This window comes from Haliotis rubra, unplaced genomic scaffold (genome assembly GCF_003918875.1).
Source record: "Haliotis rubra isolate DU_JTF1 unplaced genomic scaffold, ASM391887v1 Scf138, whole genome shotgun sequence".
Taxonomy (NCBI): Eukaryota; Metazoa; Mollusca; class Gastropoda; order Lepetellida; family Haliotidae; genus Haliotis; species Haliotis rubra.
Window position 1 is genome coordinate 1431647 of NW_025765314.1, and position 26608 is coordinate 1458254.

The 26608-nt window shown below is 37.9% G+C and overlaps 1 protein-coding gene across 1 annotated transcript; it reads right to left on the minus strand.

Annotated features, from left to right (window-relative positions):
• LOC124268441 (sphingomyelin phosphodiesterase 5-like) lies at positions 1–26591 on the minus strand. The gene is made up of 9 exons (XM_046703400.1): positions 26493–26591; positions 25894–26118; positions 25560–25660; positions 19319–20201; positions 18098–18173; positions 17067–17207; positions 16664–16753; positions 1461–1702; positions 1–1014 (listed from the first exon to the last, which is right to left on the minus strand). The coding sequence occupies exons 1-9, from the start codon at positions 26589–26591 to the stop codon at positions 934–936; spliced, it is 1938 nt and encodes a 645-aa protein (XP_046559356.1). The 3' UTR covers positions 1–933.
• Between the last annotated feature and the right edge of the window lie 17 nt (positions 26592–26608).

Sequence of the window (26608 nt, forward strand, 5' to 3'; positions counted from 1 at the left end):
TCTGTAATCATGATTTTTTTAATTCTCAAAATATATATGTATACATATTTAACAAAAGAATTGTTCAGTCATAGAAAACTGATTTTAAATAAAATTGTTAAATCTTGCAGATGACAGAACCATATGTAAATCATAGATGTCTGGCTGTCAACTGAAAATCATACAAGTACCGGTATATATGTGATCTCTTCAGATCACCAAGTTTGGTTCTAAGCTCTCAGGGAGGTATGGAGGAAACAGAGATCCTCTATAATTGTTATTGCCCATATACCATCGGCCATCACGTGACTGTATAAGAAAAGTCACCATATGGCCGAAATATTCCAGATGTGACTATAAATCTTAACTCACTCACTCACTGTATAAGAAATATGTATACATGTTCTAAAATGCTGTTATGTTTGTAAGAAACATTCACACTGAGGCACACAACATCAAATATTCTAGGGGTCAAGGTATGGGACTTTAGCAAGAAACAGAATAATTTTATCATTGCTTACAAACAGTAATTCTGTTAATTGACATAATCGGACAAACTAATGATTTACGTCTTAACCAGGAAGATATATTTGACAAAAACTCCATGAAATACCTGAACCCCCACGGCATATCAAGTAGTTTGTCCCGTCAGCTCACAGCTCAGATGAACTAAATAATGCATCAAATCCTCATCCTCCCACTTGTAAACACACAAAATTCCCTCACTCACTTTATAAGTCAATTAACACAACAAGCTTATACACAAAGTAAACAAAGAATACTGCAGTTAAAAAGATAAAAAACTCTGATAAGTATAAATTATCATTCTTATAAACAAGAAACAGTCACACCCATGGTCTACTGTAGATGCTGTAGATGAAAGCAGTCCACGTTTCCATGGTAATACTTTACATGGTCAAGTTTATAACGTGTTTCCATGGACACGTTACATGGTCAAGTTTCCACTGTGAGAGCCACTGGTATATGGTCAGTCAAGGTTGCCAAGCGACTCACAAACTTGTACTTTGATGCTCTCTGGAAATACAAAGTTGTGACGATAAATACCCAATATCAATAACATGAGAATGTAATTTTACACTGACACAGTACACGTGGTCAACGGGAATATGTCAAAACAGGGAATGGAAGTTCAACAACACTGCATTTATGCTTGTCAGCCAAGTGTGTAAAAAATACAATTATTAAATAAATGCAATATATTGGAAAATGCAATACATATGTTATGGTTGACTGGTGGGTACAATTGAATTTTCATGTTTATAATCAGATCAGAGTTTCAGAGGTAAACTTTGAAAATGTTACAGCTTATGATGGATGGATTGTCACCAGGCAAGTAGATGTCACGTTATTGACCAAAGGTTACGACTTGAGACCCTTTATATTTTTAGTTGAAGTCAGGTGTATTTATATGCCTACTAAATTAATGACGCTTCACTACATTTCATCAAGATCAAACTTACAGAAACATTTTTACGGTGAATCACATAGTCCACCCTTCGCTTGCCTCCAAGAGCTGATGGAATGATGTTGCCATGGAGATCAACTTTACACGAGGAGTTGACAATGGAGTCTAGCGTGCTGGTCTGGAGGTCTGCGTCGACCATGTAACGCTGTCGCATGAGTGGGTCCTTCAGTACGGAACACAGACCCTCTGGAGTTGAAACTTCCTCGTCCCACAGTCGGTTCTGCCGGAACTCCGTTCCTTAACAGCCAAAATGTAGAACTGCATCATGGGAATATCAACCATCTTTCGATTCAGATTCTTGTACCATTGTCTAGCAAGAATCTGTCAAACTCACACTATAAAAGAAGATATTATCTATAAATTTGTCAGTATTGTACTTCCTAACTTCTGAAATGATTCTTAAAGAAGTTATCCACTGTGGTATAATCATGATAATGACAATGTGAAATGGACAAAAAGACCATCCAGACACTTTATAATCCCAGCACAAGACGGGTCATTACAAATTCCATAACAAGACATGGATGAGTTTACGCTAGGGGTCTACCATGTTAGATAAGACATTTCCTGATAAAGACGTGTTATACTTATATCTTCCTGTAAACGTGGAGTACTTTAAAAGGAAATCATTGACAATTTTGTACACTTGGTTAGCCATCAATTCATGAAACTGTTATGAAAATGTACTTTGGACACCTAGTTACTTACTATATCTATATATATATATGTCTATGGGTGTATTTGTGTGTACTAATCCCCTTAAACATGCAGTGCAGTATAGAAAGTAATACTGCTTCTAAAGCAAATACAGTAAAGTAAAATGAATTGCCTTTGTATGGACGGAAATAGTATGTTGGTGTATGCTGAGTCAAAAACATAGCTTAGCGATACCGGGCTGCCTAAACGTTGCAGTATAGTATAGAAAGTAATACCCCTCCTAAAGTAAATACTGTAAAGCTAAACGCAATACCTATATATGGATAGGAATTGTAAGTTGGTCTGTTCTGAGTCAAAAACATATCTTGGCGATATGATACACCCTTTATTCTCGTCAAGACGAGGACAGATTATCATTCTACGCATTACGCTAGGGGTCTACCATGCTAGACAAGATATTTCCGAATAAAGACGTGTGATACTTATATCTTCCTATAAATGTGGAGTATTTTAAAAGGAAATCATTGACAAGTTTGTACACTTGGTCAGTCATTGGTTCATAAAACTGCTATGAAAATGTACTCTGGATACCTATCTACCTATTATATCTATGTGTGTATGTGTACGTATGTATACGTAGGCACATTTGTCTATGGGTGTGTTTGTGTGTACTAGCCTCCCTAAATGTGCAGTGCAGTATAGAAAGTAATATTGTTTCTAAAGCAAATACAGTAAAGTAAAATGCATTACCTTTGTATGGATAGGAATAGTATGCTGGTCTGTGCTGAGTCAAAATCATATCTTGGCTATGTGATATACCTTATATTCCCGTCAAAATGAGGACAATTCATATATTATACAGTACGCCAAAGGTGTACCAGGTTATAAGATAGTGTTATACCTATATTTTCGTTGACTATTTTAAAGGAAATCATGATAATTTTGTACATTTGGTTAGTCATTGGTTCATGAAACTACTATAGAAATTTATGTTATAATGGTTTATTAAATTTGCATAGAAATCATAAATACCCGGAGGAAAATAATAACTTGTTACCTCGTTTTGGTAATAGAACAGGACTGTCATATCATATTCTATATATACTGTTGACAGAAACCAAAGTTTTCCCCCCACTTCTCTTGTACTAATGTAAAAGAGACATGCTACTGCTCAATCCCTATAACATGTATAATAGTAGAAGTTGTAAAAGACTATTGACTATACCGCAATAAGAAATATGTTTTACTATTCAATAACACACAAGCTTGATTACTGTCCAAAAGTAAGAACAATTGTATGTTGGTGTACATTGAGCTAAAAACATATGTGGGTGAAGAAATACAACCCCTGTCCTTGCCAAAATGAGGATAGTCTAGTATTTTATGTTTTACGTTAAGTAAATTTTGGTATGTTTTAGTATTCTCGATAAGGATTAGTTAAATTGGTCTTTACACACAAGTGTGTACTATGTTAAAAGAAAATTATTGACATTTATGTATATTTGATTATTTATGGATTCAAGAAACTACCATGGAACATTCGCTTAATTTTTACAAAAATATGCTTATTAATTTGCAATATTTATGCTCGATTATTGTCCAAAAGTATGGACAACTGCTGGCATGTGAGAAAATGCCAATTTTGATGATGTAAAGCAATTGTTATTGTGGTTGTCAAAATCAATCTTTCTTCACCAGGGGAATACGATTCATTCATTTAAACCTAACTGGTAGATTATTTGTTTTCATTGATACAGTGAAAAATCATTGAAAAGAATTGTACCCTCAGGGTAAACATTTTAAATTGCCACTTTATGTCATTCAAAGTAGCTGCCATACTAAGTATTAAATATTTGATTCCACTAAATACGTATCTAACTGCCATGGTACCACAATTGGTATAGAAATATTATATTATTATTATTATGCCTTTCACTTTCAACAACTTATACTGGGAAATATAAATGTGGGCATTATAATTGAAGTAAACAAAAATTACATATGTAATTGTTAGTAATATTATGTACCATGGATTATATTTGATACCGTGACATGGCCTGGGCCCTTTGTAGAAATGCGATATGCACGAAATTGGGGAACTGAAGAAAAAATGATCCATAAAGCTATGCCACTGTTAATATCAGTAATATCACAGAACCAGAGCCCAAACTAAAGTGGATTCATAAAAAATGAAAACAAACTATAATTAAAACGGACGGAAAAGGCTGTAAGATGTATATTTAAGAAATAAAGTTCGCTCTACCCCAATGTGTTTTGTAATAAAGTATAGTTTTGCCCTGAACTATTATAATTAAAGCACGAGGACGGTAGTGCGTCGGTAGCCCTGTGCGAGGATTCTTAATTTAGGTTACCGACACCGTCATTTGTTTTCTGCCTTAAATTAATCGTAATTATCCTTAGAAAGTATTAAATTTAGCATCTTAGAAAAGATGTAAAGTTCGCTTTACCCCAATGTGTTTTGTAATAAAGTATGGTTTTGCCTGAACTATTATAATTAAAGCACGCGAGGGCGGTAGTCCGAGTGCTTTTGATGTTATAATAGTTCAGGGCAAAACTATACTACAATTACAAAACACGATGAGAGAAGCGAGCTTTACATCTTTCTAAGATGCTAAATTTAATACTTTCTAAGGATAATTCGATTAATTTAAGGCAGAAAACAAATGACGGTGTCGGTAACCTAAATTAAGAATCCTCGCACAGGGGCTAACTGATGCGCTGTTCTATTGATGTGTCTGCCCCCTCGTTAAGCGAGCGTTACCAGAAAAACACAAATGATAACAGTTTGATGGCGGTTTACGTTCGATTTAATATCTTCTCTGAATTATTTTAATTACATCTGTCATTAACGTAAACCATATGGGGCAATATCAGCGTCGCATTTCTACTACCAACCTAAGTTTAGATCAGTACATCCAGATGAAGCGGAGTAGTCAAAAGCGACATTCCACGATTGCATTGTGGGAATGTAAACATTGCGAAACGTTACCGTGTCGCTGAAAACTTGTGAGTCGAATTGACACATTTTGACCGTCGTAAAACATAAACGTAATGTTTCCACCAGTGATGTTAGCTGCGTGAAACAACTGCAAACCAAGAAACGGGATGCAACGGAGTAGTTTACTGTAGGAGGCCGTACGAAGCGATGACAACTGACATGCATCGTGACGTCACTTACATTGTGACGTAATGTAAAAATAATTCGATTACGAGGGGGCACACTAGAATGGCGCAGTGACGGGATAACGTCATTCAATTGTTACGTCATCAAAAAACTATACCTTTATTGTCTCATAATGTATTTTTTTTCGATTGTTCTAACAGCTAGGCATCTTAGAATATGCTTTATCAGCATTATAGGACGGAAGTCGGAAATGTACACATATATATATTGTTTACTGTTATATCTTTTGTTCACTTTTGTTGTACCAAAAAAATTCCCAAATGTATGTTTGCTGCTGTAGATGCTTTATTACTCATCCCAAGAACTTGCAAGGTCATCCAAACCATCTCCTTCTACTGCAAATCATTGTAAGATAATTAATGAAACAAAATGTAAATAAGGAAAATCTAAAAATTCTGTCTCTTAACTGCAGAGGTCTCAATAATGCTTTTAAAAGAAAACAGGTATTCAGGTTCTTAAGGCTAAAAAAGGCTAACATATTCTGTCTTCAAGACGTTCATTTCACTACTGAGCAAGAACAGCTCATTAAACAGCAATGGGGCTATAGTGAATGTTATTTCAGCCATTTCCGAAGCAATGCAAGGGGAACAGCTATTCTATTTAATAACAATTTTGAATTTAAGGTTACAGGTAAACAAATTGATATGGATAATGGAAATTATATTCTACTGAGAGTAAAAATACATGACAGTGACTACACAATTATTAATGTATATGGACCTAATAAAGATTGCCCCGAGTTCATTATAAATATCAAAAATATGTTAAAACAACAAGAAAACGATAAATTTATAATATGTGGAGACTGGAACATGGTATTAGACAGTGACTTAGACACCTACAACTACAAACACACGAATAACCCCAAAGCCAGACAAGAACTATTAAACATTATAACTCTATTAGACTTGAAAGACCCCTGGAGAGAATCAAACCCGTATAAAAAACGTTTCACTTGGAGACAACCAACCCCGCTTAAACAATCTAGGCTAGATTTTTTCCTTGTATCACATAATCTCTTACAGGCAGTTACACAAATAGATATATATCCCCAAGCATTAATTCGGACCACTCAATAATCTCACTATCATTATCTTTGGGAGATACGATAAGAGGGAAAGGATTTTGAAAGTTTAATAACTCTCTACTCCACGATGAAAAATATGTTGAAAAAGTAAAAACTACAATAAAGAATACCTTACAACAATATGAAGTTAAAACGGAAGCAAAAGCTGAAGAAACAAGATATACCATAAATGATCAACTGTTATGGGAAATGCTACTGCTAGAAATTAGAGGTATGACTATATATTATTCATCTACAAAAAAGAAAATGACTTTAAACAGGGAAAAGGCTTTGGAAAATAAATTAAGAGAATTGGAAATCGACCTGGATACAGAACCAGCTGGAAAAAAGACAGAAATATTTAAAAAAGTAAATGAAGTTAAACAAGACTTTGAAGAAATTAGCAAACAAAAGATAAAAGGTTTATACATAAGATCTAAGGCAAAGTGGATCGAACAAGCGGAAAAACCATCAAAGTACTTTTTACAATTAGAAAGCAGAATTTTTTTAAATAAATCAATAATGGAATTGGAAAAAAAGGACGGTACAGTGATAAAAGATTATAAGGAAATACTAGAAGAGACTAGAACATTCTACAAAAAACTTTACTTAAGTGAAGACTGCACACAAATTAAATTAGAAGAATTGTTCATAGAAGATGAAATACCTAAACTGTCAGAAGAAGCTGCCTCATCTTTAGAGGGAGAAATAACATACAAAGAAACGCTTGTCGCTTTAAAGAAAATGAAAATGATAAAAGTCCGGCCCGGATGGCTTCTCCAGTGAATTCCTCAAGTTTTTGGAATGACTTAAATAAATTTCTAATTAATCCTTGAAATATGCATATGAAAATGGTTCCATGTCCATTATCACAAAAACAAGGTCTTATTACTTGTATCCCTAAGAGTGGTAAAAGTAAAAAAATGCTAAAAAACTGGAGACCAATATCACTACTAAATACCTCCTACAAACTAGCTTCTGCAGTTATAGCAAATAGAATAAAGACAATATTACCACTTAATATCAGCGAGGATCAAAAAGGTTTTATTCAAGGAAGATACATAGGAGAAGTCACAAGGCAGATATACGACGTAATGGACTATAGTGAATCATATCAAATTCCAGGATTATTACTGCTTATTGATTTTGAAAAAGCTTTTGACTCGGTTGACAGAAAATTTATGCAAAATGTAAATGAAATTTTTAAAGTAAAATCAATATTTTTATACTTATCCTGATTCATGTTTATTTGCTTGTCTTCTTCTTCTGGCGAACCTAGTGGAACACTTGTATCTCCCAATTGAAGTTCCCTTCAATAAAAAATCACTCATTAGCACTGACCACGAGTTACCTCCCTTCCACAAGCTCGGGAACGAGGGCGCCACCTGAACCCATGTGCCTCACTCTCTCCTCATATACTGAGCCCAACACCTGAATTTCCAGGGAAATCCAAAGTGTTAAGTGGGGAGGACGGGAGGGCTTACCCCATGAGTCAGGATAAGTATAAAAATATTAATTTTACTTTAAAAATTTCATATTTTTTCTTATCCTGACTCATGTTTATTTGCTTGTAGAATCCTACGGAATAGGAGGTGGGATTATATATACTTTGGATTTTACTAATTAGTGATTTGAACTGAGATAATTGTAATAACCCTAAGGGAACTTCATGAAGGCACTGAACTGAATTCCTGCTGTTAACTTACCAGTTGCCATATAAGGGTTATTACAATTTACTGAATATAATAAAAGTATATAGAACATTAATTAAGCTATTAATGTGATAGTATAAACTGTTGATAGTTTATAATGAATACTTTTATAAGAACCAAAGTAGTAAGTTTACAATATGCATATATGTAAGTTATAACAGAATTGTGCTTAAGGTATAATGATACTTTAAGCTGTATAATAGTAACCAACTACTGAGAGTTTGTTAACTAATACATGTTATGAAATGAACATATGACTGAGCTTAAGGATTGAAACTTAAGCTGAACATATATATAATAGTAGAACTCCTAAGAGTTGTAGGATATATATAGTATGATTATAGAACTGTGCTTAAGATATAATTAACTTAAGCAACCTAAATAGCCAAAACAACTCCGTAGAGTTTGTTAGCTATTACATTTTATAATGTAACCATAATGCTTAAAATATGATGAAACTTAAGCTAAGTATATGATAGTAAAACTCTTTAGAGTTTGTTAGCTAATATACTTATATGATATAAACACAGTACTGAGCTTTAAGATATGAATAAACTTAAGCTACATATATAATAGCAAAAACTCCGTGAGAGTTTGTTAGCTAATACATGTTATAATGTAACCATAATGCTTAAGATATGATGAAACTGAAGCTAAGTATATGATAGCAAAAAACTCTTTAGAGTTTGTTAGCTAATATACTTATATGATATAAACATAGTAATGAGCTTAAGATATGAATAAACTTAAGCTACATATATAATAGCAAAAACTCCATTAGAGTTTGTTAGCTAATATATTTATAATGTAACCATAGTACTGAGCTTAAGATATGATTAACTTAAGCTAAATATATAATAACAAACTCCGTAGAGTTGTTAGCTTACATATTGTATGATATAATAACCATAGTACTGAGCTTAAGATAATAAATTGAACTTAAGCAAAATATATATAGCATGTAGCTATTTAGTACTGTTATAAGATAAGTAAAATTCTGTAAGATGGACTTATCTTCTCCAAGGAACTGTCAACTGTTGTGCGAGGACCATGGGACCGAATAGGTGGATACCTGAGACGTCCTCGGTGGTGATATCTCTCAGATAGTGGTTGGCAAACACCATATCGGATCTCCAGAAATAACCCTCCATTATTCCAAAAGCATTTGTGTAGAGCAATTGTAGATGTTAGCGCTCTAATATTATGAGGATTAGAAGCTCATGGAGGGTAGAGTCCTACAGTCTTGTAGGCACGTAGTATGACAGTTCTGATCCAAAAGGAGATATAGTAGTACGTGAGACTTTCGTCTGCGTAGCTTGATAGAGGAAATAAATCTCTTGCATTTTCCCTCCTGTTTGGCTCGGTGGAGATATATTTTCAGTGCTGTTACTGGCCATCGTGATAGATTCATCGTATCATGGGGTTCAAGTACATCATCAAAGTTGCGTGTTCATAAACCTCACTTGTGAGGTGTTGGAGCACTATATTCAGATCCCAAGTTGGAAGCGTGAACTTCCGCTTTAATCCTCCAATCGGAAAGCTCGTGCAGCAGGCCAGTAACTGGGTTAGGTTAACTTGACGCCCGTTCTCAGTTATGATAGAGCTATTGCTGCAAAATAGGTGGACAAGCTGAGCCTTATAAAATCTTAGTCTGACGTAGATAACATAAGTAGTCCGCCACTTGAGGATGAGTAGCATATCTAGCTGTAAATCCTTCCTTTGCAGCATAATTGACAAAACTGTGCCATTTGTCATCGTATAAGTTGCCAGTTGAGTTATGCAGGGCAAGTTAGACTGCTTTGCCGCTCTGGCTGAATAACTTGTTATTCAGACACTCCTTGATACAATTCATACGTGAAGTTGGAATATATCTGGCTTTCCGTGCACTTGTTTGGTGTGCGGATGTATTAACAGATTCGAGCACTCTGTAAGATGTAGTATTGGTTGTCCGATTTCTTGAATAAGAGTTGGAAACCACTTCCTGGTCAGTAGGCCGTGACCAAAATCAGATGGAGGCTCTGCTTTAGACTGATTTAGAGTAAACTTGTGAGATTAACGCTGGTGGCGGAAAAGCGTACGCGTTGAGACCTTCCCACGATATGCTTAGTGCGTCTGTTGCCAATGCTAGTGGGTCTGGAACTGGCGATACGAATGTTGTCAGTTGTTTGTTGAATCGAATGGTAAATAGGTCTATTAGTGTAGTTCCTATTTCCTTGATAATTGAGTGAATATCTCTGTATGGAGCATTCATTCTGTCGGGGATAGTATGTGTGACCGAGAGAGAGCGTCTGCTATCACATTCTTTGCTCCTGGAATGTGATATGCTCTGACATGTATGTTGAGATTGTTGATTAAATCGAACAATTGAAAACAGAGTCGATATGTTCGGGGGACCTGGTTGAGCTTAGTTTGTTCACATAAAACGCCACTGTCGAATTGACTGTGTGAATCATCCACTGGGTATACTGTAGTAAGTTGCTCCAGTGTATTAAGGCGTTTATTACTGCTTGCATCTCTAGCAGACTTATGTGTAATTGCTCTCTTGATTGCTCATAGCCCTGATGCCGTCCTGTTGGCAAGATGGGCTCCCCAACCTTATAGTGACACATCTACGTAGAGAAGTGTTATCGATTCCAGCTCTATTAACGAGACGCCTATTCAAACATTCGATCTCTTGGTGCATCATAGTAGATGAGGTTTGACCTGAACCGATGAATTGAACGGTAGAGATTCGTCTAGATGCGAATTGCTTATGACTTGTAACGGATGTAATTGTAGTCTGCCTCTGTCTGTCATGTCTTGAGCTGAGCTGAAGTGCGTAACCCCAACAGACTCTGTCACTGTCGTAGTGGTAGCGGAGATAGTAAGGCTTGTGGAAATGACTGTTGGATCTTGATCCATGGTCCTCCGGTACAATTATACGATTCTGCGCCGTTACAAATCAAAAACCTAGAAATAGCAGATCTTGCGAAGGTTCTAAGTCCAACTTAAGTAGGTTTACTAACCATCTAGTTGTGTTAGTAGCTTGATGATGAATTCAACTGTAGTCTGAGACGCTATGGATTTGGATCCATTTGTATCCCGTCGTCGAGGTAAATTCGCTGCGAAGTGCTTGACGATGTAGATGCATAACCAGGGGTGACTGCCATTGTTGAACTTTAAGTAAAAAATCGTCTGACTGCCGTGTCCTCGTCCTTACTTGACAGGGGAGGTCTCTAACCTCAAGAAGGCAGCCCAATCATGAAGGTTTAGATTAGCTGGACTGTAAGGAGGCTTGCTCGTTCACTGATATATTGTTGTCACTTGCAACCTAAGTGTTGAACTGTGAACTATGATCGACCTCTGCGTAGGGCGTTGTCCATCTCGGTCCAATCAGAACAAGGCATTTTGATTCTGTAGAGTACCCGCGCTGTGACGTCACCGGTGTATCAGGAAAGGAACCTTGTATAATATAGTGCCGTCGTTGATATTAGAACAATCGTCGGTCTTCACCGTAACTTCCCGAAGTTACCCGAGTGACCACGTGTTTCGAGGGTTGATGGTAAACGTGCGAAACCTCCGGCGCGAAATACCTCGCTGTAATATTAATGCTGGGTAAGTTATTTTCCAGGCTGTCATGAAAGTAACTTCAGTCTTGAAGATAATTCCGACTTCCTTATATAAGGTTCAATAACCTTGCAAGTTGTCAGCTTGTAGACTGTTAAAGCTGAACTTGTTGTACATATTACTTGAGGAAATCGTTGACGATTATGAGTTTTACTCGCTGTAACAAGACTGCTGTTCAATTTCGTTTTGAATTGTCTGCAGATCTGCGTAATGGTCACGCATGTAGATAATCGTATCGTAGTAGGTAGTCGGCTTGAAGATCCCTAATTAGGCTCTTCATCCGTTGATAAATTAATACAGCGACGTTGTGTGTTGTAAATAGCCTGTGCAATTGTCTTCGCGTAGGCTTGTAGACGGCATATGGCTTACAGTTGATAAACAACTCATGTGATGTCTTGAACGGACTGCCGAGTGGCTATATATGACGAGTGGCTAGTATATGGAGACCTTGGAGGAGACTTCCTCGGCGAACGCCGGGGACTTCGCGAAGATCTCGAAGTAACGCTTCTAGATCTTCTGGGTGAAGTAGACTTGGAGCCACTTAGCCTTCGCGACCTTCGCGAAGTATCGAGTCAGAGTCCGATCAATATATGAGCGCTTGCTTCGCGAACGACCTCTGTGTTCTACAGGGTGTGGGCTCGGCGAAGCGCTCCTTCGATCTTAAATGATACCATCGTCTTCCTCTGACGTATGGTCGTATGTCGGAGCCTCGATCTGTAAGAAGATCTATGTGAGGACTGAGGAGAACGGACTGACGATTGGCTAGTGTATGTAGACCTTGAAGAAGACATCCTTCGCGGAAACTGTGGGCTTCGAGAACGGTGATGGCTTCGCAGACGCTCTGGACTTCTCGAACGTCGAGGGCTACGCGAACGCCTCCTAGGCGTTGTAGAACCACTTAGCCTTCGCGTCTTGTGCGAATGTCTGGAGTCAGTGTCCGATCCGACATATGAGTGCTTGCTTTGCGAACGCCCGCGCATTACATGACAGGTGCATGCTAGGCTTAAGCTCCTTCTCCGCTGGCCTCTTGTAAAGGGTCAGGCTCTAGCTCCTCCTCGGATGCGGCCTGGGATACCTTATGCAAAGAGCTCACTCCGGGCAGGGATGCCCTTCGCGGAGGCGCGTCTATGGGCTCAGGGGCCCTACGCGAAGTCAAGGCGGGCTCTGGGGCCCTGTATGACTTAGTATGGGGTGGGCTCTGGGGCCCGCGGCTCTGAGGCCTCTGTAAGCCGTAACGGTCTTCCATCAGCCTCATGATTTGGTTGACCAGGTCGTCTGGGATGGTCTGCGCTGGCGTTGAGGGTGTCCTCTCTGTGATAGTGATGGGACCCTCAGTTATAATCTCCGGCGTCAGCGTAGGCATCTCTGATTGCATGTTGATCTGCGTTGAAGTGACGGTAGTCGTACTGGTCACTTCTTATGACATACATCTGGAATGATGAACGAAATGTCATCATCATATAAACATAATTCTGAATATCAGAAGCAAAGTTGTTTTTTTTTAGTGGCTTCGTGGATTTCCCTTTGACGAGGCTGTAGACCTGGGGGCTCGGAGCATACGTTGAGACGACATGGAAGTTCTAGTTTTATACTGTGATGAAGGAACGTCCTGGGAAGCAGGTCGCTTCTAGATATAGCGGACTGCGTCCCACGCTTATCCCCCGAAGGTAACTCAGGGTATATCTGACTCCGATCTATTAGCCATGACTGAAGATTGTTTCCGAGATTTATCAAAGGCAGAAATTGGTAAATTAATACATAATTTACAACGAGAAACAATAGAACATGGAGTAATGCAACTAGGGCATTTTAAATGTGGATCGGTAGCAGAGTAACGTAATTTACAACAGTGCAGATTTTTATTAACGCAAACTGCTGAGCAAACACGGCGAACCGTGAATCAAGCAGCAGAAACACGAATAATTATCAATGCATGTTGAATAATGATACTAGTTACACCTCTATTGATGAATGTAAGAGGTAACAAACTAAATATAAATAAAGGATATAGTGTGCAGGGAGACACAGGTGCTCTCACGTCTTGCTCACTGGGTGAAGAAGGAGAGAGTGAGGCACATGGGTTCAGGTGGCGCCCTCGTTCCCGCGCTTGTGGAAGGGAGGTAACTCATGGTCAGTACTAATGAGTGATTTTTTATTGAAGGGAACTTCAATTGGGAGATACAAGTGTTCCACTAGGTTCGCCAGAAGAAGAAGACAAGCAAATAAACATGAGTCAGGATAAGAAAAAATTGGATTTTTTCAACTTTGGTGTATTCAAAATTGGATACAAGTATTGCTAAACGATTGCGAGTGAGTTTTTCAAGATAACTAGGGGATGCCGACAAGGAGACCCAATATCACCTTACATTTTTATCCTATGTGCCGAAATACTACCTATTCTAATAAGAAAAAATAAGAAAATTAAAGGGATAAAGATAGGTAATATACAAAGCCTTTTAGCCCAATTTGCAGACGACACTACAGTGACCTTAGACGGATCTGAATCAAGTTTATATGCAGTTTTGAACACATTAGCTTTCTTTGCAAGATCTTCAGGGTTAAAATTTAATGCAGAAAAAAACAGACTAATATGGATAGGGTCAAAAAAAAGATCTAGGTATAAGATGTGCAAGGAATGGAATCTGGATTGGACACAATCAAATTTTAAACTTTTAGGAATAGTTTTTGATGTTGAATTAAATAACATTGTAGACCTAAATTATAATGATAAATTTGAAAAAATCTACCAAGAAATGAATATTTGGTCTCTGAGATATTTGACACCAATGGGCAAAAATGTTATTCTAAAATCCTTGCTTTTACCAAAGTTAAACCATTTATTTTCATCCATCCCGAGTCCATCTGAAGACACATTACAAAAGTTCCAAAAAAAGTGTTTAAATTTTGTTTGGCAAGGAAAAACAGACAAGGTAAAGCGAGAAATTATGTATCTTAAACCAAAGATGGAGGAATAAGTGTACCCATTGTAAGAACTACTATAATTGCTAAAAAATAATGTGGATTAAACGGTTGCTGCTCAACAGTTCAAAATGTACATCTATTGCAAATGAAATCCTAGACAATGCAAATAAATTATGGTATGCTGATGCACAATATGTGTGCAATAATATTATTCCCAGTGTCTCAAATCAATTTTGGAGTGACGTGTTAATGGCATGGTGCCACTACTTAAAAAGGTGTTACACAAATGTGCAAGAAATATCAGATATTTTCAACCAGTCTCTATGGTTTAATAATAACATTAAAATAGAGGGAAAGTCAATCTACTATGAAAATATGGCAAAAAAAGGAATAATGTTAGTATGTGACATCCTAGATCAGAATGGAAACTTCTTACATAAAGTTGATATAGAAAAAAAATATGGAATTGCAAACATAAACTTCCTCCATCTAGAAGGTATAAAGTGTACTGTCTTAGCATATTGCAGACTCAGAAAAATACCCGATACAGCTTGGACCTATCAGGTTAAATACCCAACATTACCTTTTAATATATCCTGTATCTGCGGACAAAACCAAAGGAGTAAATCCTTTTATAACATACTTATACCTCAAGTTGAAACTGGACCAACAAGCCAAAGAAAGTGGGAACACATCCTCAACAAACAATATAACAAAGAAGACTGGTCTAACATATATTTAATGGCAAATAGATGTACAGAAAGTGTACAGTTAAGATGGTTTCATTTCAAGATTACTCACAATATTTTAACGACTAAACATAAGTTACATTTGATGAATTACACAGACTCTTCAATGTGCACATTCTGTGAATCTGCTCCTGAAACAATTATTCATTTATTGTGTGAATGTCGATATACCGTGAAAGTATGGAGGGAGGTATCCGATTGGCTGGACATACTGTCTGAAGGAAATATTGATTTGTCGCACGAAAATATTATCTTTGGTTTCAAAGGTAAAAACAACAACCCACTTAACCTGGTGTTTCTAATAGTGAAATACATGCTATATAAAACAAGCCGAAATAATATAAAGCCAGATTTTAGAGTGCTTCAAAGGGAAATACTCAATTATTATAAAGCTACCAAATTTTAAGCATTTTCAAATGCAAACCCATCAAAATTTTATGCCTTCTGGTCTTCCTTCCATACACTTTTTGCTAATTATACCAACCTAGATGTCATATAAGTATAATAAAATTTGATAAGTGCATCTGAATACAAGTACTGGTATACATATTAGCCTTGGGTAAGGATAACAGATACATTATACTAAATTCACCCTGAACATACGATGATTGTTTTTGTATTGATGTATTGATTGATTGTATTGATGGTGATGTTTTTGCACAATGTTTGATGACGAGGATGTGTTGTGTATGATGCTTTTGTACTACAACAACAAATGTACTTTGGGGAAATAAAAATATTTAAAAAAAAGAAAAAAAAAGACATGGTTGAGTAAACCCACGGTAGTTAACTGTAAATATCTCATGTGGTATACACAGAGGATACTAAACGACCTTCCGTAATACCATTTTTATTAAACGAGTTAATGACTTGGTATCAAACAAGCGAAAATGAGTTTGATACTAAATCTTTCACGAGTTTAATAAAAATGGTATTTCACGGAAGCGAGTTTAGTATTCTGTTTATTACTCTCCAACATAACTTGGTAGAAACTGCCTACAGGGTGATGACTCTCAGCTTTCCACAAGTCAAGCAAGGTCTAACACCATTCTGACACAGATATCAGCATAACTCGAAACCATTATGACGTCATATGTCCAGCGGTATTACACTAGTGTAATATTGCCATACAAATATTACACTGCAGTATCTTCCACGGGCGAGTAATTTACCTACCTACAGTCCAGGGTTTGTCCAGACCTTGCCTCTCTCTACAGGGGTCCTCGTACTGGTCAAACAGTGGGTGGCTGGACAGCTCATGGTCACGAGTAATTTACCTACCTACAGTCCAGGGTTTGTCCAGACCTTGCCTCTCTCTACAGGGGTCCTCGTAGTGGTCAAACAGTGGGTGGCTGGACAGCTCATGGTCACCTGGGAGGGACACAGGAAACACATGCTCTATACATTATGTTCTCCTTAATAAATCTGCTGCTGTTTTGATCAATCAGTGATCAAGGGTAGGTAACTCTAACCACACAACAGGGGCAAGGCTTATGTAATATTATAGTAACATGAAACTCTATAGCACCACATGCATCTATCCGTCTGGTATCATCAATACTTTAATAGTGACCCACAAACATATGCTTGTTTATTTCAAAACAAAAGTGTCATGTACAAGAGAATCAGCTAATGTGACAGTTTTGTACAACACTGGCGATGTGGCTGCAATGGGGGAACCTACATGGGGACATGTTGTCAAAGTTGAAGTCTCCACAAATGCAGTCCAACTTGATGTTGTCATGTTTGGATGCTGTTTCCCTCCGGAACTCTTGTGTCCATCGTAAGACATCGTCCAGTTGCTTGTCTGTCACTTTCTGTTCTCCTGAATACAGAATTTGAAATCAGAGAACTACAGCCCCAAATGGTTTCATTATCAACAAAGTGAAGTCAACAACGTACTGTTTCAAAGGAACTTTTGTAGGTAACTTATAGGTTGTTATCTCTTAGTATGAATTTGTATCATGGGAGATAACTCTTATATATCTGTGATATATAAGATTTGAAAACAATCAGTGACTCAATGAAAGAATTTAAAAGAACCCAGTCCCTTGCTTCCCCCATTCTAATAACCATTGCATGTGTGAGGAATGTATGCTGAAATGGAATATTTTGTCAAATGACTATGAGTGAGTATTGTTTTATGCTACACAAATCTTTAACCACCCAACACAGAAGGTTGGCTGGCTTGTCGTTTAACGCTGCACTCAGCAATATTCCAGCTATGTGGCAGCAGTTTGTAAATAATCGAGTCTGGACCAGACAATCCAGAGATCAACAGCATGAGCATCGATCTACACAACTGGGATAGGATGACATGTGTCAACGAAGTCAGTGAGCCTGACTACCCGATCCCGCTACACGTAAGGAATAATAAGGAGGGCATGATGGAATATAACAGACCCAACAGACAAGACTATGGGTAATCTGCTGGATTTGCTCTATGTTTTAAGTTCCACTAAGTTTAGGGGCGGTGGGGTAGCCTAATGGTTAAAGCGTTGGCTCGTCACACCAAAGACCCGGGTTCGAATCCCCACATGGGCACAATGTGTGAAGCCCATTTCTGGTGTCCCCCGCCGTGATGTTGCTGGAATATTGCTAAAAGCGGCGTAAAACCAAACTCAGTCAGTCAGTCCACTAAGTTTAAGAGCTAATATGGCTTTGCTGGCCTGGTCAGGTAAACTCACTCTACACACACACAATGTCATGTCCTACCTTGGTACGCCTGTAGGTGTGTACAGAAGATGTAGCCGACATCCTGCTTGTGTGCACCTGTCTTGCCGAGGAGCACCTGCAGACAGTGATCAACATACAGACAATATGGACAACTCAACAACACTGGCCAGCATGATGAGTGAGTGAGTGAGTTTAGTTTTATGCCGCACTCAGCAATATTCCAGCTATATGGCGGCGGTCTGTAAATAATCAAGTCTGGACCAGACAATCCAGTGATCAACAGCATGAGCATCAATCTGCGCAATTGGGAACCCGATGACATGTATCAACCAAGTCAGCGAGCCTGACCACCGATCCCGACATTTCGACAACATAGTCATTTTGTGGTAAACACCTTTAGCTGGATCTTCAAGGGCCTATCAAGCTAAGCATGATGACTTTCACAAAGCAGGAATACTATATTGTGGTTTTGTAGTGTTTTGAAAACAATATGGCATAGACATTTCTAAACAGTCATACACATTTAGCTGGCTCAAGTGATCCAATGTGATAAGTCCCAGCAAAGTGAAGGCATGGGTTGCACCTAAAGCACAGCACTACACTGTTAGTTCCAGGCTAGTCAAAGTCCAGAGGGACAATGACTGGTTGTTCTAGTTTATTTAACCACTAGTCAGAAATGGCTAGTAGTTGGATTTGACCAGTGGTACCTACCCTTGACCTTTAGAAGCTTATACTTATGGGTGTGAACCCCAAATCTTCCTGGTTATGTCTCATGGTTGGCCTAGTGGTTAAAGTATTTGCTCATCACGCCGGAGATCCGGGTTTGATTCCCCACATGGGTACAAGCATGGTGTCCTGCCGTGATATTGCTAACAGCGGCGTAAAACTAAACTCACTCACTCATTTAGAAGTTGGTGCTATGAACAACGAAGAGAGGTCTATGGATATACAACTTCCTTAATATAAATATGAGTGACGTTTCGATGTAGCTACTAACGCCGTTATCAATGATGAGGAAGGGATTTGCTTGGTAACGGTGTTAGTAGCTACACCGAAATGTTGCTCATATTATATTAAAGAAGCTGTATATCCATACACCTCGTTGTTCATCACACCAACTTCTAAATGCCACTCAAACAAGTCACTCACTCATCCATACCCATGATAGTGAATTTGGCCGCCACCATGGATGTTCATGTACACTTCAGGCCTTACTTTAGGCTTGCTTCTGGCTCATACAACAACTGGTATGTATCTTACCTTAACCATCAACAGCCCTTTGGAATTTATCACACAAAACATGCAACTGTTCAAGAAGGGTTTAAAGTCCACGTCTAATATTTCATAACGACTCGCAAACAGAAGTCCACTGTTGAACATGAAGTAGTTGCAACTCAGGCTCCAGTGACCAGCGTCATGGATGACATATGGGAACACCTTCTGCAGTTCTGCCATCAACGGCTGCGCGTAACAACGCTGCCACACTTCCTGGAAACAGATGAAGTCAAGCTGTGGGAAGTGTGCTTCAACTCTAGCTTCAATGTCTCTACTCTCAGACACTCGCTCCTGGAGGATATGATTCCTTGATCTTAGGTTGTATCTGGATTCTGGATTCTGGTGACCATTTCTTTGAAGAAAATCTTTATAAAAATATTGGTCAATGATAATACGCTCACCAATTTGCTTTGCCCGTCTAGAAGGATCATCCAGATTGTTGATACGACTAGGGAACTCTTGGAAAAGACACACATTAATTGAAGCAATGCTGTAGCTTCCCTGTGTTGGCGCCGGCTTAGCAACGTTGGTCTTATGGACGTAAGTATATTTCCTCCTGACACCAAGCAGCAGCAGACGCAGAACGGCGCCTACCAAGGCAGTGGGGTACATGGAAACGTACAACACCAGAAACGGAATGGTCCATATTATTTTGTTGTACAGCACACGTTCTGGATGTGCTTGTTCCTTTGTGATGGGCATATACAAGGACAGCAGGCAGGACAGGCTCCACAGACATGGGTGGATCAGGGCTTCTGCTGCCAGAAAACATACTTCACATGTTACCCGGGCTGGACGCCATCCCGGGAATGTGTTCTTGTACAGCATCACAGTTGAAGGTTCTGCTTTGAAATGTGCTCTTTGATTCCTGAAACAGAATATTTTGTTTTAGTTTGACGAGAAGAGGCTGCAGCATCACCTGGAATAGTGAGAGAAATGAAACAATTCAGTTTTAACTGAGTGTACAACTTGTTTGTATGTTGATCAACCCTACATTTAATGCAGCACTCAGCAATATTCCAGCTGTATGACTGGGGCCTGTAAATAATCAAGTCTGGACCAGACAATTCTGTCACGAACATCATGATCATCAAAATAGGGAATTGGGATATGGAGAGTGAGTAAAAGAGTTGAACTTCATAACGCTTTTAGCAATATTCTAGCAATATCACACTGGGCAACACCAAATATTGGCTCCACACTTTGTACAAATGTGGAGATTTAAACACCGCTTTTATCAATATTCCAGCAATATCACAGTGGGCAACACCAGATAATGGATCCACACCTTGTACAAATGTGGAGAATTGAACACAGGCATTCCGTGTGAAGGGTGAACACTCTAACTACTGGGCTACCCCACCCACCCGGGATATGAAGAAATGCAGTAAACAGAGACTGTGAGTCTGACTACTCAAACCTGTTTGCTGCCTTTTACGACAAAGGTTGCTGAAAATCGGTTGTAACCTGGATATTGTGTGAGAGTGAATGTGGTCTGTAACATCCCATCCCTATAACAGCAGAATACACCACACATGAGGGTCCAAAACAACAGCTTGTCATAGCAATACTCCCGTCTTTTATAGGGACTAGTTCTTATTATTTACATAATCTAGGAATTATGATTTGAACTTAAGAAACATGTCCTTGTAGACCTGTGCAAGTGTAGCAACCTACCTCTTGTTTATAGCAGGAAGAAGGAAGGCTCTATTTAGCCCCTAGCTGGTGATGAGGTGGTTATAGTATACCACTGTGCCGCTAGATAGTATCCTGTTTGTTATATGGGTGACATTACTGCACCTCACACATTGCCAGGCTTGACACAGTATCATTTAACTATAAACAAACCAGCTGCCAAGCCAGGGTAAGAACTAAGCATGCATCACAAGCATTTTCTAATCGCTTGAGAATCTAAACTAATTTGCAATCCATATAGCACAATCTGTCTCACAGTCCCTGAACCACATTATTTTCCCTACAGTCTAGCCCTCCCTGCGATGCTAAAGCCCTAAATGAAGTAAGTCTAGATTTCCTCAGGTTCAGAATCTCTGGTCACGCTATGGCGCCTTTTCAATTTTAATGGGTTTATTTGTTACAATTAAAACTATATATATTTAGAGAATAAGCGTTAGTCTATATATAGCTGTGAGCGGCACTGGCTGTAAACAGGACAGAGTTATGGTGGGACCAGCACAGGCTGACGTATTAGGTTAAGTCACATACTTTCTATGACTTTCACTGTAATATGTTTTTAAGAAAATGGCATTAATTTCAATGTCAGCAATATAACCATGACCAACCAAATGACAGGTTTATGATGTAAGCAGATCCAACACAATCCTTCCTTTCAACATAATCATGGTTCTGTAAGACAATTATTTCTTGTTACTGTGTGTTTACCGAGGCTAGATGATAATTGTGACAATGAGACCACTTCACTGTACCTGAGTTGAGGCGAGTGCTACCTGGTGAAGATTACTTCCTGTCCTGCTACTGTGTCGGCTGTGATCAGTATTTAGGTCCGGTATTCACATACTCGAGCCTCGATCAAAGGTTGAGTGTTATCTTCATGATTTGTTGACTCAAAGAATGTCTCAGTCTGTGCCCAATACTAGTATGATGTGTATTTTTAGCTTTTAAAGATACAAATATTATTTGTAAATTGTTACTTAATAGTTTTGCATTTCAATTGAGAACAAGTCTACATGGTTTTTACTTAGCTGGATCAAGGCATGTGGGCGTAAGGAAATAAGAGCAAAATAAATGTTTTCAATAACGGATGAAGTATTTCTAATTATTCTATACATCAGCATCTCTTCTGATCTACACTTGACCAAGTCTGTTTAGTTAGTAATAGTTATCAGTTGCTACAACTAGGAGAGTCAATGATCAAGGGAGATAACCATTCTCCTAGACTAAGGCTTAGTCTCTGAATATATATAATTTTGATAGTAACAAACAAGCCCATTTATATTGAAAAGGAGCCCTAGGGAGACCAGAGATTCAGAGACTAAGAACATCTGCATTGGGGCTACACGTGCTGGGGTCATTACAAACATAACAAATAAACCCATTAAAATTGAAAAGGCGCCATAGCGTGACCAGAGATTCTGAACCTGAGGAAATCTAGACTTGCTTTATTTAGGGCTTTAGCACTGCAGAGAGGGCTTGGCAGTAGGGAAATTAATGTGGTTCAGGGACTATGAGACAGACTACCATTCTCCCTACTGGAACAAGATTGCACAACCATTTGAAGCATCATACAATCTCTCTCATTGCCTTTGCTGTGTGGGCAAAGGGAGTAAGGGTATAGTGCGGTGTACGGCCGAGGGTAGTCTAACAGCATAGTCTCTCAAATGAACATATTTTACAGAAGATATAATTGTTTAAGTTAAAATTATAAATACAATAAAAAGGAGCCCACAGACATTCTTCATTTTTAGATTGCCACATTTTCTAGACTTGCGTGGGTTTTCTTGGATATATACTGAACAGCAAAAGAAACGCAACTCATGCTTTTTGTCATTTTTTAAAAATAGATGACATAAACATGAATGCTTACTTATATGAGATTTCATTTTTTCGAAACTTGCGTTTCTTTTGCTGTTCAGTATATTTGCTTCAGGGTCTGTATGAGAGACTAGGCCGAGAGGTGAAGAACAGGGCTAGTCTAATGTTCATATATGCCTTATATGCTCAAAAAGACAATGAACATTACATGCTTTTCTTTAGAACAAGCTTCTCAAGGGGACATTTCTGTGGGACTCTTTGAGGATTATAGACTATTTATGTGTTTGTTGTGGTTTCACTCCACACTTAGCAATATTCCAGTTATATGACAGTGGTCTATAAATAATCAAATCTGGACCAGACAATCCGGTGATAGAAATGATTAATATCAGTCTATGAATTTGGGATACAATGACATACACGATCCACATTCATCAGCTGTTACTACCAGCATTGGTTGCTTAACGTCAGTCATTGTACAATATACACAATGCTCATCTTGATTCAGAAGATAACATTACCTGATCTACAAGATCTGTCTGTACTTACATCCAACACCCTCAGTCCCATCAAGGACTGTCACAACACAACTGAATATCAGGACATTCTGAGTGTTTGAACATCTTTTTGTTGTTGTTTAACACCACACTCAGCTAACGGTGTTAGCAGCTACATCGAAACATCTCTTACGTCAATAATAAAGAAGTTGTATATCTATAGAACTCTCCCCATTGTTCATCACACCAACTTCTAAATATTCATGCACATTCAATTCTAATGATGGTGGATAATGAACTGAAGTCTGAACGAATATGCGAGTGAATTATAACAGCCCTAGTCTTAATCAAAGGAGCCAAGTGATGTTCTATTATAATGTCCAATAGAGACATGTCTCATCAAAAAGCAAATAAACAAAAAATAATTAGAAATACTGTTGAAAGTAAGTAACAGATGATGTTTCATGCATTCAGATCAAGGGAGATGAGGACAAAAATATCAGCAGTCATTTTGTATATCATTTTATATATCATTTTATATATCATTTTGTATAACCAACTCATGTTGGAATTGGATAACTCCAATGTTAAGTAACTTGTGCCTCTAATAAAACTAAGTGTATCAGATGGTCCTCTAATAAAACTAAATGTATCAGATGGTCCTCTAATAAAACTAAGTGTATCAGATGGTCCTCTAATAAAACTAAGGGTATCAGATGGTCCTCTAATAAAACTGAATGTATCAGATGGTCCTCTAATAAAACTAAATGTATCAGATGGTCCTCTAATAAAACTAAATGTGTATCAGATGGTAAAATGTATCAGATGGTCCTCTAATAAAACTAAGTGTATCAGATGGTCCTCTAATAAAACTAAGTGTATCAGATGGTCCCTCTAATAAAACTAAATGTATCAGATGGTCCTCTATAAAACTAAATGTATCAGATGGTCTAATAAAACAGATGGTCCTCTAAATAAATATCAGATGGTCCTCTAATAAAACTAAATATATCAGATGTATCAGTCCTCTAATAAAACTAAATGTATCAGATGGTCAAGTGTATCAGATGGTCCTCTAATAAAACTAAATGTATCAGATGGTCCTCTAATAAAACTAAATGTATCAGATGGTCCTCTAATAAAACTAAATGTATCAGATGGTCCTCTAATAAAACTAAATGTATCAGATGGTCCTCTAATAAAACTAAATGTATCATGGTCCCCTAATAAAACTAGATGGTCCTCTAATAAAACTAAATGTATCAGATGGTCCTCTAATAAAACTAAATGTATCAGATGGTCCTCTAATAAAACTAAATGTATGTAAATAAACTAAATGCTGTATCTTTGTTGATTGTATGGCATTCTACTCAAAGGTACTAATGTAAAAACTAAATGTATCAGATGGTCCTCTAATAAAACTAAATGTATCAGATGGTCCTCTAATAAAACTAAATGTATCAGATGGTCCTCTAATAAAACTAAATGTATCAGATGGTCCTCTAATAAAACTAAATGTATCAGATGGTCCTCTAATAAAACTAAATGTATCAGATGGTCAAATACTGTAACTTTGTTGATTGTATGGCATTCTACTCAAAGGTACTAATGTAAAAACTAAATGTATCAGATGGTCATCTAATAAAACTAAATGTATCAGATGGTCCTCTAATAAAACTAAATGTATCAGATGGTCCTCTAATAAAACTAAATGTATCAGATGGTCCTCTAATAAAACTAAATGTATCAGATGGTCCTCTAATAAAACTAAATGTATCAGATGGTCCTCTAATAAAACTAAATGTATCAGATGGTCCTCTAATAAAACTAAATGTATCAGATGGTCCTCTAATAAAACTAAATGTATCAGATGGTCAAATACTGTGACTTTGTTGATTGTATGGCATTCTACTCAAAGGTACTAATGTACCTTGTTAGGACTTGATTATCAACAAAATCAGGATACAGCTGGAATATTGCTGTGTGAACTATTTAAAACAAACAATCAAACCATTATAATCAATGATTGTTGGGCAATTACTCCTCAGGGCTCGATTTAAGAGATGTTAACCTACTTGCACCAGGTGCACCCTAAGATAAAAACCTAGTTGCACCAGCCAAATTCCAGTTGCACTGCTTTTATTGCAACATGTAATAAAAGAAATATGCTATTGAATCATTTAGATGTTTTATTCCGAAGTTTACCCACTTGTCGTTACACAGATTCATCACTGCTCCATGCCTGCTCTGTCTGTGTTCTCTTTCCAGCTGCAGCAATCCTCCTGTTCTTCTTCAGTGAGCCATGGTGCAATGGCAGCATCTGGAGTTGTAATCATGTGTGGCTGGACCATTCACTGATACAGAAAGCAGATCTGTCAGAGTGTCACTCCTCAATGAACCTCGCCAGTCAGATTTCACTCTCTTCATGAGGAAAAGCCACTCTTTCACATACATTGCCGAGCTCACTGTCAGTGAAAGGATTATTCGAACCAGGGCTAAGATGTCCTTGTTTTCACCTTTCAGATCATTAGTTGTCAAAACCCTTTCCCATACCTGTACAAAGTGAAGATTTTCTTCAAAACTGAGCATCCTCACAATCTGTTTCTTCACAGTAAGCCATTCCTGCTGCTGCTTGGGAACATACCCTTTAGCAGTCAAGGGCCTGTCAAAGTGCTGAGCCAACAGCTGGATCTCTGTGTCCCCATAAGAGTTGAGTGCAGCTGGATCCTTGGGCCAGTTCTTGGGGTTGAGACACGTGGGATGCTCCACACACATCATCTGTCACATCATATCTTGATGCCAAATTTGACTTCATTTTCTGTATGATCATTTCTGCCCGATTCAATCGTGATCTTCTTTTTCAGATTTTTTCACAGGTTGCTTTCCTCTTTTTCTTTGGTAGTCCCCTTTCAGGTACACTAAGTGTCATCCCATGGAACCTGTACTCTGGGTTGTCACCTTCAGCCACTTCAATTCCTTTCATCATGACTTCAGTAAGTCTCTCTCTGTCTGTCAGCTTTTCAATATGTCCAACTGCCTTTTCTACATTCTCATGTACAGAGTGCAAGCCAGATTTGTCACATTTAAAAGATTTGCTCAGTTTTGACATCACTCCCAGAAAACTGGTGAGAAAATTAAGAATCATGACAAACTTCAGAGACTGGACAAGCGAAGTATGCATCTTGATTTTTCTTGATTGTCTTGATTGCCAGTTCTTGATTCATTCTGAAGATGAACAGCCAGTGCTTCATCACGACTGAGAGACAGC

Coding starts and splice junctions, on each gene's coding strand:
- LOC124268441 (XM_046703400.1), bottom strand. CDS start 26,591: ATGAAGCACTGGCTGTTCATCTTCAGAATGAATCAAGAACTGGCAATC. Junction 20,202..25,559: donor TGGAGCAGTGATGAATCTGT/GTAACGACAAGT, acceptor ATTCTGTTTCAG/GAATCAAAGAGCACATTTCA. Junction 1,703..16,663: donor GGACAAACCCTGGACTGTAG/GTAGGTAAATTA, acceptor TTGGCTGTTAAG/GAACGGAGTTCCGGCAGAAC.